The sequence below is a fragment of the Microtus pennsylvanicus genome, chromosome 21, assembly GCF_037038515.1.
Source record: "Microtus pennsylvanicus isolate mMicPen1 chromosome 21, mMicPen1.hap1, whole genome shotgun sequence".
NCBI lineage: Eukaryota > Metazoa > Chordata > Mammalia > Rodentia > Cricetidae > Microtus > Microtus pennsylvanicus.
The window spans coordinates 15598849-15610365 of record NC_134599.1 but is presented as its reverse complement, the minus strand read 5'-3'; the positions used below and the strand labels follow the sequence as shown (position 1 = coordinate 15610365).

General features: G+C 46.8%; 2 protein-coding genes across 2 annotated transcripts; one reads left to right on the top strand and one right to left on the bottom strand.

Annotated features, from left to right (window-relative positions):
- The first annotated feature begins 207 nt into the window (after window positions 1-207).
- LOC142839469 (proline-rich protein 30-like) lies at window positions 208-1848 on the top strand. The gene is given in 2 exon segments (XM_075955605.1): window positions 208-1348; window positions 1350-1848. Coding segments are annotated over 2 exon segments (1227 nt in total). The 5' UTR covers window positions 208-376; the 3' UTR covers window positions 1605-1848.
- A 6337-nt stretch (window positions 1849-8185) lies between these two features.
- Pyurf (PIGY upstream open reading frame) lies at window positions 8186-11070 on the bottom strand. The gene is made up of 2 exons (XM_075955491.1): window positions 10767-11070; window positions 8186-9027 (listed from the first exon to the last, which is right to left on the bottom strand). The coding sequence occupies exons 1-2, from the start codon at window positions 10961-10963 to the stop codon at window positions 8886-8888; spliced, it is 339 nt and encodes a 112-aa protein (XP_075811606.1). The 5' UTR covers window positions 10964-11070; the 3' UTR covers window positions 8186-8885.
- Between the last annotated feature and the right edge of the window lie 447 nt (window positions 11071-11517).

Sequence of the window (11517 nt, the reverse complement as noted above, 5' to 3'; positions counted from 1 at the left end):
AGCAGAGTCCAGAAGTGGACCGATCGTTCCAACATCCTGATCTCTGTCTTTTTCTCTGCAGGTCTTCCAGACTGGGTCGTCTTTTCAGTTCCACCCACAGAGTTAGGGTTGCCCCTCGGCTCCCAAGGGACAGCTCTCATTCCCCATTTCCGTACATCTCTAGCTAAGAAAAAGTGAAGAGCCAGCTTAGATGCAGGCTCCGGACTGAGCACGCAAGAGACAAGCAGAAGAGGCTTCGTGTTCCCTTGGCCTGCTGCTGACATCTGCAGTGAAACTAGGCAGCGGCCACACTGCTGTGGCAGAAGGCAGTCACCAACTAGGAAGGTCTCTAATTAGTCTTGTGGCCCCGCCCACTTTTTTTCCTGGATTCAAGGCAATGTTGCCTCAAAACGAGGACCAGGTGCTGCTACAGAACACAGTACCCCCAGGGTGTCCCCCTCAGGTCCTCTCACAGTTTGCTGACTCCCCTCCATCCAACTTAGCATCTCTCTCCCCCCATCAGTCCCTCCCTCTTCCCCACCTACCTTTGCCGTCTCACAGGCCAGCCTATTTTTCCTTCTCTTCTCCGCCACAGCCCCACTCTCCTCGGCCTCACTTCTACTCTTCTGACTCAAATTCTGACTGTGTTCCCCTCCCATTCTTTTCCTCCCTCCCGAGTTCCCCCACTTTCTCTCACCAGAACTACCCTTGTCTTCCTTCACGACACTCATCCCCTCCCCTCAACTACCAGCTGGGCACCTCCCCTCCTCTTTCCCATCACTCTTCTCTTTCCCAGGTACAAAATTCCTCTCCTCACTCTTGCCAGTCTCCTCCCCACCTCCAGGGCATCCATAGTTCCCCAGCCACGTCCCCCAGCCCCAGCCCCCCTTCTGGAGGGATTTCCAGTAACAAACAAACATGGCAGTGTCCTCAATCCAAAAACTCCAGGTCCCTTGGGGTGGCAGGGGGATGCAAGGCAAGCAAGGTGGACCCTGCAGTGTTCAAGGACCGAATGGCCCTCACCCAAACCCTAGTCGGCCGTGTGGGGCGCCGCAGAATTGCAACAGATCTCCAGCTACTGCTTCTGCGGCACATGTTGCTCGGCACATCCACACCCGGCCAGGCCCCAGTCGTGGAGTATCCCATTTGTCTACAGTGCCTCCAGCCCCGCACCCGGTCTTGCCCCACCCCCGAGTACAAGATGGGGGCAAGGCTTCTTGCCTACCTTCAACTACTGCCCTGTGCTCAGGGCCAGGAGTCTGGGCCTCTCCGCATAAATATTGGCTACGGCCTCCACTTGTCTCGGGGCCAGGCCAAAGCCTTGCATTTGCTACCACCAAAAAAAAAAAAAAAAAAAAAAAAAACGGCAGGAAGCAAGTCCTCAAGGAGAGGTCGTCCTGAGGCAACCGCCTACAACCCAGACCCTAGAAGCTCAAGTTATGGACACACTCTCCCAGGCCGGGCCCCTCAAGTTTGCAGGCCTCCAATCACTAAAATCCAGCCAATGTTCCGTGCCTCCAGCTCAGGCACCAAGATGGGTCACTGCCTCCCTAAGGCCCAGATTGTCTACAGCCCCAAAGAGGTTGGCGTCTCCAGAATCTAGTCTCCAAAAGTTACCACCTTAATTCCAGAGCAGCGGAGACCCTATGGAACACCCTCTCCAAACCCCACCCTCCCTACCAGGACTTCTCAGACCTTAGGAAGCCACAGCAACACCTTGAAGGGCTGGCTGGCTGGAGGCCAAGTGTGTTCTCCTGCCCTGAACCCTGGAAACCCCTTGTGGAGTCTGCTCTCCCCTGGTTGAAGACCAGAAGCACCCAAGGCCCCATTCAGCCATCCTTCCATTTCACTGTATCCAATAAAGTCTAACCCTGAGACTTGTGTCTGTGTCCTACTGTGCCCACAGGGTGGATTCAAGGGCTATAGGATACGGTCTCTCAACAAGGTTGGAGGGAAAGGAAGGTCAAGGACAGAAAGTGCCACGCATCCCAGTATCTGAGCTGCTTAGAGACCTCTGCAAGGCCCTTTTCTGGTTTAATTCTAGTCTGTGGACACATAATTGGAATCAAAGAAGAGGTCACTGGGCCCATTTCTCAGGGCATGCCTGGATGGACACACAGCAGCCCATTTTCCTCATTGGGAAAGACATGGCGAACAACTCATTCACAGGCAAACAAAGAAATCCCATGTACAGACCAGAAGGCTCCAGGACTGGAGAGATGGCTGAGTGGTTCGCTAGCTGCTGCTCCTGCAAGTTCAGGTTCAATTCTCAGCACCCATATGGCAGCTCACAACTGCAACCCTAGTTCCAGGAGACCTAACACCCTCCTCTGGCTTCTGTGGGCACACTACACACGCCAGAGAGAGAGAGAGAGGGAGGGAGGGAGGGGAGGGAAGGAGGGGAAGAAAGAGAGAAGAGAGAGAACAACTTTAAAAGGGGTAGCAGTAGCCCCGCAGTGGTGGTGCATGCCTTTATGTAGGGATAAGTCCCGCCCCTTAGGGGGCCTGTTCGCCTCGGGCTAATGTCTGCCTATAAATTTGGCGAGCATCCTCTGAGCTGCTGCTTCTGCTTTCCTGGTGTCCGCGGGAACGGTGGTTCTGTAAGTCTATTTCTACATTAAAACTATATATATTTTTACAATCTGTCTGCATTCGTTTACGCCGCTACACCGATGGACACGCGTAGAACTCCGAGTAGTTTTGTAGGTTGTGAGGGCAGAAATCCATCTCCCCTTTTTATCACGTGATCATGTCTTTTCTTCTACAGGGGGCTCATTATTGGAGATTACCCGCAAGAACTCTCACAGCCCACCCAGAGCAATGACGAGAAATGCCCTCTCTCCCTTTCCAGTGAGTATGTGTACTTGCATTAGATTTTAATTCTAGAGACATTTTTGTTTTAGCAATACTTCTAAAGTATTGTCTAAAATGGTGAAAAATAAAACCTTTCATGACCATCAAGAAACAAAATCATGTGCTCACTGTTCTTAAATTAATTTCTGGCTGCAGGGTAGAGGACAAAGACGGTTACGCGAGGAAAAGACACAGACACGCGGCGGTCCCACGTGGGTGCACTTTAATGGGGGAGGGGCAACAGGCAGGTGAGGGTGTGCCGATACAATAGGAAAAACTGGGAAAAAGGAAAAGAGGACGAACTCGTGAAGACCTTCGCTTTTAACGGGGAATGCAAAGGCTTCTGGGAAATGTCTGTATCCAGGAGAATGCTGGGAACTGTAGTTCAGCAAAAGAACAACACTCACACATGGTATGATGTGTTCTTTAGCCTAATATTGTTGCTCCTTTATAACTTTTGAGTCAGGGGCCATTGAGGTCGTGTCAAACAACGGCCTTGGGTGGGTGCCCTAGGTTCCCAACAACCCCAGATGTCTCCCTGTAAAGGAGCCTGAATATTGCTGATGAGAAGAGCTAGTTTCAGTTTGGAGATTTGGTAAGGAAGCCCCAACTATCTCCTTGTAGATTCAGAGAACATGAAAGAATAGAATATTCAGAATTTCAAGTTCATTGGTTACATTGTTTATCACTTACCTCTTCTTAGTCATCTTTTACAACTTTTGAATAAAATATTAAAAATAATTTTAAACCACTTACAGTAGGAGCAATAAAACCATTTAAATATCATCTTAGTATTATTTAGAAAATTTATTCATTTGAACCCTGATGTCAATGGTGTAAAATATTTTTGTCACTTGAACATGAAAGATAACATGCTACTCTGTGGCTATTAATGGCCTAGTCATTACCTTAATTAGGTTAGCTTGAATCTTTTTTTTTCCCTTGGAGAAGGCTCTTGCTTTCTTATGAGTTTATTCAGATACACAGAAAATAATAAAAGGTAGGTAGATTTCTATGTCTGGTATTACCCTATGCTGGATAGTTTTATGTTAACTTGACACAAGCTAAAATTATCTGAGGGGAGGGAACTTCAATTAAGAAAATGTCTCTATAAGATTGGGCTGTAGACAAGTCAATAAGACATTTTCTTCATTAGTGATTGATGGGGGAGGGCCCAGCCCATTGTGACTAATTCCATCCCTGGACTGGTGGTTCTGGTTTGTAAGAAAGCAGGCTGAACAAGCCATAAGAACAACCCAGTAGTCAGCACCCGTCCATGACCTCTGCATCAGTTCCTGCCTCCAGATTCCTACCCTGTTGGAGTTCCTGTCCTGGCTTCCTTTGATGATAAACAGTGATACGAAAGTGCAAGTTAGATAACCCCTTTCCTCCCGGTCTTAATCAATGTTCTATCGCAGTGACGAGACACCACATGTGCAACACTTATGAAAGAGCACATTTAAGTGAGGCTTGCTTACAGTTCCAGAGTTTAATCCACTATCCTCACGGCAGATAAGCATGGTGGCATGCAGGCAGACACGGTAGCTGACAATTCTATGTCTGGATAGAAGGCAGAGGAGCCTGGGATTGGCTTGGCCTTTTGAAACCTCAAAGCCCACCCCCAGTGACACACTTCCTCCAACAAGGCTGCACGTTCTAATCCTTTCAAATAGTGACACTTTCTGGTGACCAAGAATTCAAATATATGAGCCAAAGGGGGCCATTCTTACTCAAACCACCACATTCCCCAACTTGCTTTTTGGTCAGGGTATTTCATCATAGCCACAGAGCCCTAAGTTGGAACCAGAATTGCGGGGTACTAATGTGACAGATGTGACCATGTCGTTTTTGGGCATGGGGGGATTGTAGACAGACTTTGGACTTGGCTAAGAAGAGCCATTGAGTATTCTTCCAACACTTGGTGAGCTATTTTGTAGCTTGGAAGAGAAGAATGTTGAGGGCAATGCAGATGATAGAGGCCTGACTGGTGAAGTGTCAGGGGGAAGTTTAAAGACCCTATCAGGGCCATTTGTTATTTTGAATTAAGATCCTGTGGTTCTGGTTAGCTGGGGCTGAAGAATCAGCTGTGATTAACAAGATACCAGAACTACTGAAGTGAAATCTTTGCTTTGCTAGGATGCTTGATGCTGGTTGGTTGGAGCTAAGAAATTAGCGGTGAAGAGACCAGCATGACTGAGGCAAAATCTTTGGGGACGTGTTTCCTGAGTCAGCACACAGAAGCTGTTCCAGAGGCAGCAAAGACTGTACCTCACAGTGGCAGCTGAAATTAGTACTGTGAGAATCACCCAGGTGGTACTGGTCCCGAAGGCATGAGGGAGTCATGGGAAGTAACTGAGGTTTGGCACTCTGAAAGGCCAGGAGAGGTCATTGGTGAAGATGTAGCCTCAGTTGATGGTCCAGGATTGACAGGACCATGCAATGAAGTTGAGGCTTGGCACCATGATGACAGCCTATGAGAGGCTATTGGTCAAAGAGCAGCCCAGTTGCTACAGAAGACCCCAGAGTTTTGGAGAAGCAAGTACATGGGACGACCACCAAGAACAGCAACAGTTGTGGAGTGGAGCCAACTGGAGCCTAGAAGACAAGCTGTGAGTGGTGCAGAGTAGAGTCAGAGAGGCGACCCAAGACCTCTGGAGGAGTCCAAGACTGTTCATGAATCCCAGACATTGAAAACTTGGTTTTCACTTTGATTTGATTGTAACTGTGTCCTGGCTCTTCCTTCTTGAAGTAAGAAAGCATTTACTTTTTATTTTACAGCAGTCCACAGCTAAGACTTTGAATTTTAAAAGATGTTGGTTTTAAGAGGATGACCATTTTAAAGAGGCTGAACTTTAAAATGTTTAAACTTGAAGAGTGGGGATTTTTAGTTATTTATATTTTTAATGTGCAATCTTGTGGATGAATGAGAAAAGAAGGGTTGTGGCTTAACTGTGATGTGTTTGTGAGTCAATTGGCAAGGGGTCAATTGTACTGGACAGTTTTGTCACTTGACACAAGCTGAAGTCATCTGGAAGGCTGGAGCCTCAATAGAGAAAACGCCTCCATAAGATTGTGCTGTAGGGAAGCCTGAAGGACGTTTTAATTAGTGATTGATGAAGGGCCCAGTCTGTTGTGGATGGTGCTAGCCCTTGCTGGTTCTGGATTCTATAAGCGGGCTGAGCAAGCCTTGAGAACAAGCCAGTAATCAGGGCCCTCTCCAGGGCCTCTGTATCTGCTCCTGCCTCCAGGTCCCTGCCTTGCTTGAGTTCCTATTCTGATTTACTCTGCTAATGAACAGTGATATGGAAGTGTAAGCCAAATAAACCCCTTCCTCCCCAAATTGCTTGTGGTCATGGTGTTTCATGGCAGCAAAAGAAACCCCAACCTAGATACACCTACCAACAATTCTTTTCTGAGTACTTAGTAGTACATATTAATTATGCAAAATGAATTTCATATTTTCATCCATGTATATAATGTATTTTGATCATGTTTAACCCCCTCCCACTGACCTACTTCCTCTTCCCCATTCTCTTCTACTTACTTGTCTTTGGTGTCCCATAAGCTTAATTAGGGTTTGATAAAGGTTTTCTTTTTTTTAATATTTATTTATTTATTTATTATGTATACAATATTCTGTCTATGTGTATGCCTGCAGGCCAGAAGAGAGCACCAGACCCCATTACAGATGGTTGTGAGCCACCATGTGATTGCTGGGAATTGAACTCAGGACCTTTGGAAGAGCAGGCAATGCTCTTAACCTCTGAGCCATCTCTCCAGCTGATAAAGGTTTTCTAATTCAAGTTGTTGTTGATTGAATTCCTGATCCTACCTGCACTTCTCAAGTGCTGGGTTTCAGAGGGACTCCCCGACTCAGGTCAGTATTGATATTCTTGTTTGTGCATCTGTAAAATGGTGCTATTAACGCCTCTCTAGATTCTGAGATTAAAGACTATGTACTATGCCAATAACCACACCTGGGGTGATTTGTACGAGCAGATTCTATAGTGAGAGACAGGAGGTAAACACTGAGCTCCCTCAGAAACAACTTGTCAGCTTCCTAACATGATTAAGTCCAACAGCTGCACCTGACTTTTGAGATTAACACTAGCTTCACCAGCAAAACTGTTCATTGGCCAGTTTCCAGTTGGTTAAATGTGAAACTCAGGGTTAAAAACTCCACTGCTTAATCCCAGCACTTGGGAGGCAGAGGCAGGCGGATCTCTGTGAGTTCGAGACCAGCCTGATCTACAAGAGCTACAGGCTCCAAAACCACAGAGAAACCCTGTCTCGAAAAACCAAAAAAAAAAAAAAAAAAAAAACTCCACTGCAGGGACCGAGATGCTATACAGCCCTCTAGCTCAGTTCTGTGTTGCCACTGGGTAATTTAAGAATGTGACTTATAAAGCAGGTGGTGGTGGTGCACACCTTTAATACCAATTTAGGAGGCAGAGGCAGAGGCAGAGGCAGAGGCAGAGGCAGAGGAATCTCTGTGAGTTTGAGACCAGCCTGGTCTACAAGAGCTAGTTCCAGGACAGGCTCCAAAGATACAGAGAAATCCTGTCTCAAAATACAAAAACAGCACCACCAACAAAACCCAAACCAAAAAATAATGTGACTTCTACTTCATTATATTGACAATACAATAGGAAACATATATGACAGGTTGTAATTTTCTCTTGACAGGCAGAATCATTGTAAATCTTTTATCAAACTACTTTAGGATGCTGGTTCGTAAGAACCAATTCGGGGGCCAGTGAAATGATTCAGATAAAAGTATCCTCCAAGCTTGACTACCTGAGTTGAAGCCCCAGCACCCACATGGTGCAAGGAGAGAATCAACTCCACAAAGCTGTCCCTTGACTACCCCCATGCTATGCCCCTCCCCCACACAAACAGAAGGTAGATTCATCAGTTAGGCATGGACTATTTCTGTGGCTGCACACTTGCCTGGCAAGCACAAGGCCCTGGGCTGGTTACAGTTATAAGCAATTCCTTAAGGTAAGGATGGAAGCATTCTATGCTTCTAAAGCAGACACTGCCTTGCTTGCCTCAATTCTGTTCCAATTCTAGAGAACCAAAGCTCAAGCCCTACCAAATTTCCCAGGGCAGAAATAACTGAGTGTACCTTGAAAGGTATCTCTAAACTTAGACGGCATAATTGGCTTCCCATTCCTGACCTTACCTGCTGGAGGTATCTCGCTTCTCTGAGAAATTCAACTACTTTAAATATTAAGTGCGTCCAAAAATAAAATGTAGTTACATAAGATATTTCAACATTTTCTCTTACGACCAGACTCTTGAGACAAAAACATTCATTCAGACAGACACCCTCCTACTCCAGCAAACTGAGTTTTGTGGTAAACTGTCAACATTTTATTTTATTATTGATGTAAGCATGTGATGTCAAAGTAATGGAGGTAATTTTACACATTCAGAATTTTCTAAGTACTTAAGCTTACCACTGACCTTGAAATAAACAAACAGTCAGAATGACTAATCTTTAAATGAATGGGACGAGAAGCAGGCCTCAGGCAGTGACTTCAGTTGTCAATCTACACTGAAATATTTTGCTGAAATTCTGATACAGCAGTTATAAGTGTGAATCCAAAATGCTGAGGACAGTACATGCACAAAAGCTTCCCCAACCTGTCTCATGGACTTAGCCTGACAGAAGCAAGACAAGTCTTTTTGTAAGTTTACATGTAGTTTCCACAGATGCTGCCTTAGACCTCTTTCTAATGTACACGTCATCCTGACTCTGGTTGCATGTACTATGCTTTAGAGCCATCTAGGTCCATAGGTAGAACACACACATACTGGCATGGCAGTTGGCAAGAGCAGACTGTAAAAGCAAAGCCCGGCTGTGCTGGTGCAGCCCTGTGGGAAATTCTCCTCCAGAAAGCAGATCAGAAAAGACCTGCTAAGGAGAGCAGTGGAAGAAGAGTCAAGCAGGCAGAAGTGAACCACTGTTCTTCCCCAGCTGCCCTTCCTTGTTTTAAAGGTATACAGTATTACAAGAACTCAGTGGTCATGCTTTTAACAATCATGGTCTAATGTTGCTCAGTTTCTTCTTGCTTCTTATTTTGATGTATTGTCCTTGCCGCCTGTGGTATCATGTTAGGGATCCCATCAATGATTGGATATGCTATTCCCAACTCTTCATTAATCAATTCATTTGTCGATGCTTCATATCTGAGGGAGAAAAAGAACACAATGAACTGTGAGAAATCAAAGATCTTAATAATCAATAAATCCAGCAGTTTTCGCCTTACATGCACTTAGCCAACCCAACCATTTCTCTTAGAAAACCATGTTACAATCTGTAGTTATTCCCACTAGAATCAGTAATTTCTCCTATTATCTTTTATAAACTTCATTCAAGTTATGTCTTAACATTTTCATACTACTTAGAAAAGATGTCTACATTTTATGCCAGGATTCCTTCCTTGCTATGGTCAACCCCAAAACACTCCAAAGGGAAGCAACAAAAACTTCCTCTGTTGATGTAAATGCTAGGGAGACTTTTGTGAGACAACAGAAGGAAGTCACTGAGAATCAACACGTACAAATAAAAGCCTGGACGGCGAGAGGGCACAAAGGAAGGAAGTCTGGAAAGCAGCAAGTCCGCAGTGAGCTAGCTACACAGGTAGACAGTAAAGCAAATGGTGATTTCAAGATTTAAGGAAACCGAACAAGTTCTTCACTACAAAGGAACCAATCTAGAAGGTGAAAATGATGATAAAAATCACTAGTAACATGCAATCTGAAGATAACCACGTTTTATCATTTATGCATCTTGTTAATGCTGTCTATTATTCTGTTTCTGGAGTCTGGAACTGTGGGTGTATTTCCTCCCCAAACCAGCTGGAGGTTAAACTTTAATGAAAACCAGCTAGGCCACAACTAAAACCATGGGACAATGCACAGTCAGATCAAGAGTGCTAGACATCAGGTGTACAGGTACGGCACTTCACAAGACTCTGGAAGATACTATAATTTTTTACTGTGTATTAAATAGTGAATAGTTCTGGATTTCTCCAGAGTCTCTAAGGTTCATATGCGTGGCCGAACACTGGAAACAAGAGATGGGGGTGAGGTGGGGAGGGGCGTTCACTCCTGTAATCTGCTCTCAGGGAGCTGAGACAGGAAGAGTACCACAACTTGCTAGCCTGGGTTACATAAAGAGTTCCAGGAAGGGCCAGACAAAATATCCAAACCTGTCTCGAAACAAACAAACAAAACAAAACAACAACAAAAAACAAAGATGAAAAAGACTGGGAAGATGTAGGCAGGTCAATAAAGTATTTGCCCTGTACAGGCAAGGAACTAAGTTCTGATAAGCTTATTCCTGTGCAGTGATGTGACGCCCCAGCTCAATTTGCCCCAGGTTCTGAGATCCCTTCCTAAAATAAATTGGGGAGAAACTGAGGACAACGAATGCACGGTGACCTTTGGCTTTTGACGCAGCGCGTGAACTCTCACAGAAAAAGGAGACAGAAGGAAGGGAGAGACACGGCGGGGGCAAGGGGGGAGAGGAAAGGGGAGAAGAGAGCGAGAAAGAAAGGAAGGAAGGAAGGAAGGAAGGAAGGAAGGAAGGAAGGAAGGAAGGAAGGAAGGAAGGAAGGAAGGAAGGAAGGAAGGAAGGAAGGAAGGTCCAGACGCTGGCCCTGATACTCTGCTTCAACAGGTTCTGGAGACGCCAGTCTGCAAAACCCTGTCTTTCTTGAAGACCCTGTGGGTCCAGAACTGACTGACTGTAAGGAGCAGCCACTGCAGAGCCCGAGAAACGCCCGGCTCCCGTCACGGGCGGGCCTGACCCCAGCAAAAGAACGGCCCAGAGACCCGCAGCCAGGGAGTGGGCTCTGGACCTGCTGGCTGTGGCCGCTGGGCCACCACCCTTCCCCGGGGTACAGGCGGCCGGCGACTCTCACCTGAGCGGCTTCTTGGAAAGCGGACACACGAGGAACTGCAGCAGCGCGGGGTGGAAGGTGCGGGGCTCCTCCGCCTTGTCGCTCCGGTCAGCGAAGGACCTGACCCCAGGCGCCAGCAGATACCTCCCGGCGACCGCAGACGGTGCGCGCGGCCCCCGCAGCGCTGGGGTGAGCCTGCAGCACGCGGTGACCAGCATGACCGCGCCGAACTGTTCCGCAACTCGCTTCCCCCGCACCGACCCGCCGGGTCACCCTGGCCAGGCCCCGCCCCCTCTGCGCTCTGCCGGATGCAGCCCCAGCGCAGCCAGCGCTGCAGCTGTGGTTCCGGGAGCAGGACTGACGTTCCGGGGTCAGTGGCTGCGCCTTCGCTTTTACGAAACTGTGAACCAAACCACTGCTCATTCGGGTGTCCAACTTTTCTGTAAGGCTAATCACAGATGCCAGGGGCCGGACTCCGGTCACACAGTGCTCGGCTTCGACTCGGGTGGTTATCTTCAGTCTTCAAGCACAGGCGTACAGTGTTAGAAGCAACAGATTTTTTTTTTTATGTTAATCCTTTTTCAGTTTTCGTCCCCATTCAGAAATTTAAGAACCTGAAAAGAATGGCTTTGTTCTCGTACTCTGTAAGCCGTGAAGGCTTTTAAAACCTAGGTTTGTTAACTGTGACTACCTTGATAAAGCATAACTAATTCATTCCTGTAAGCCGACTAGCTCTTCTCAACCTGTGAGTGGAGACTCTGTGGTCCAGTGA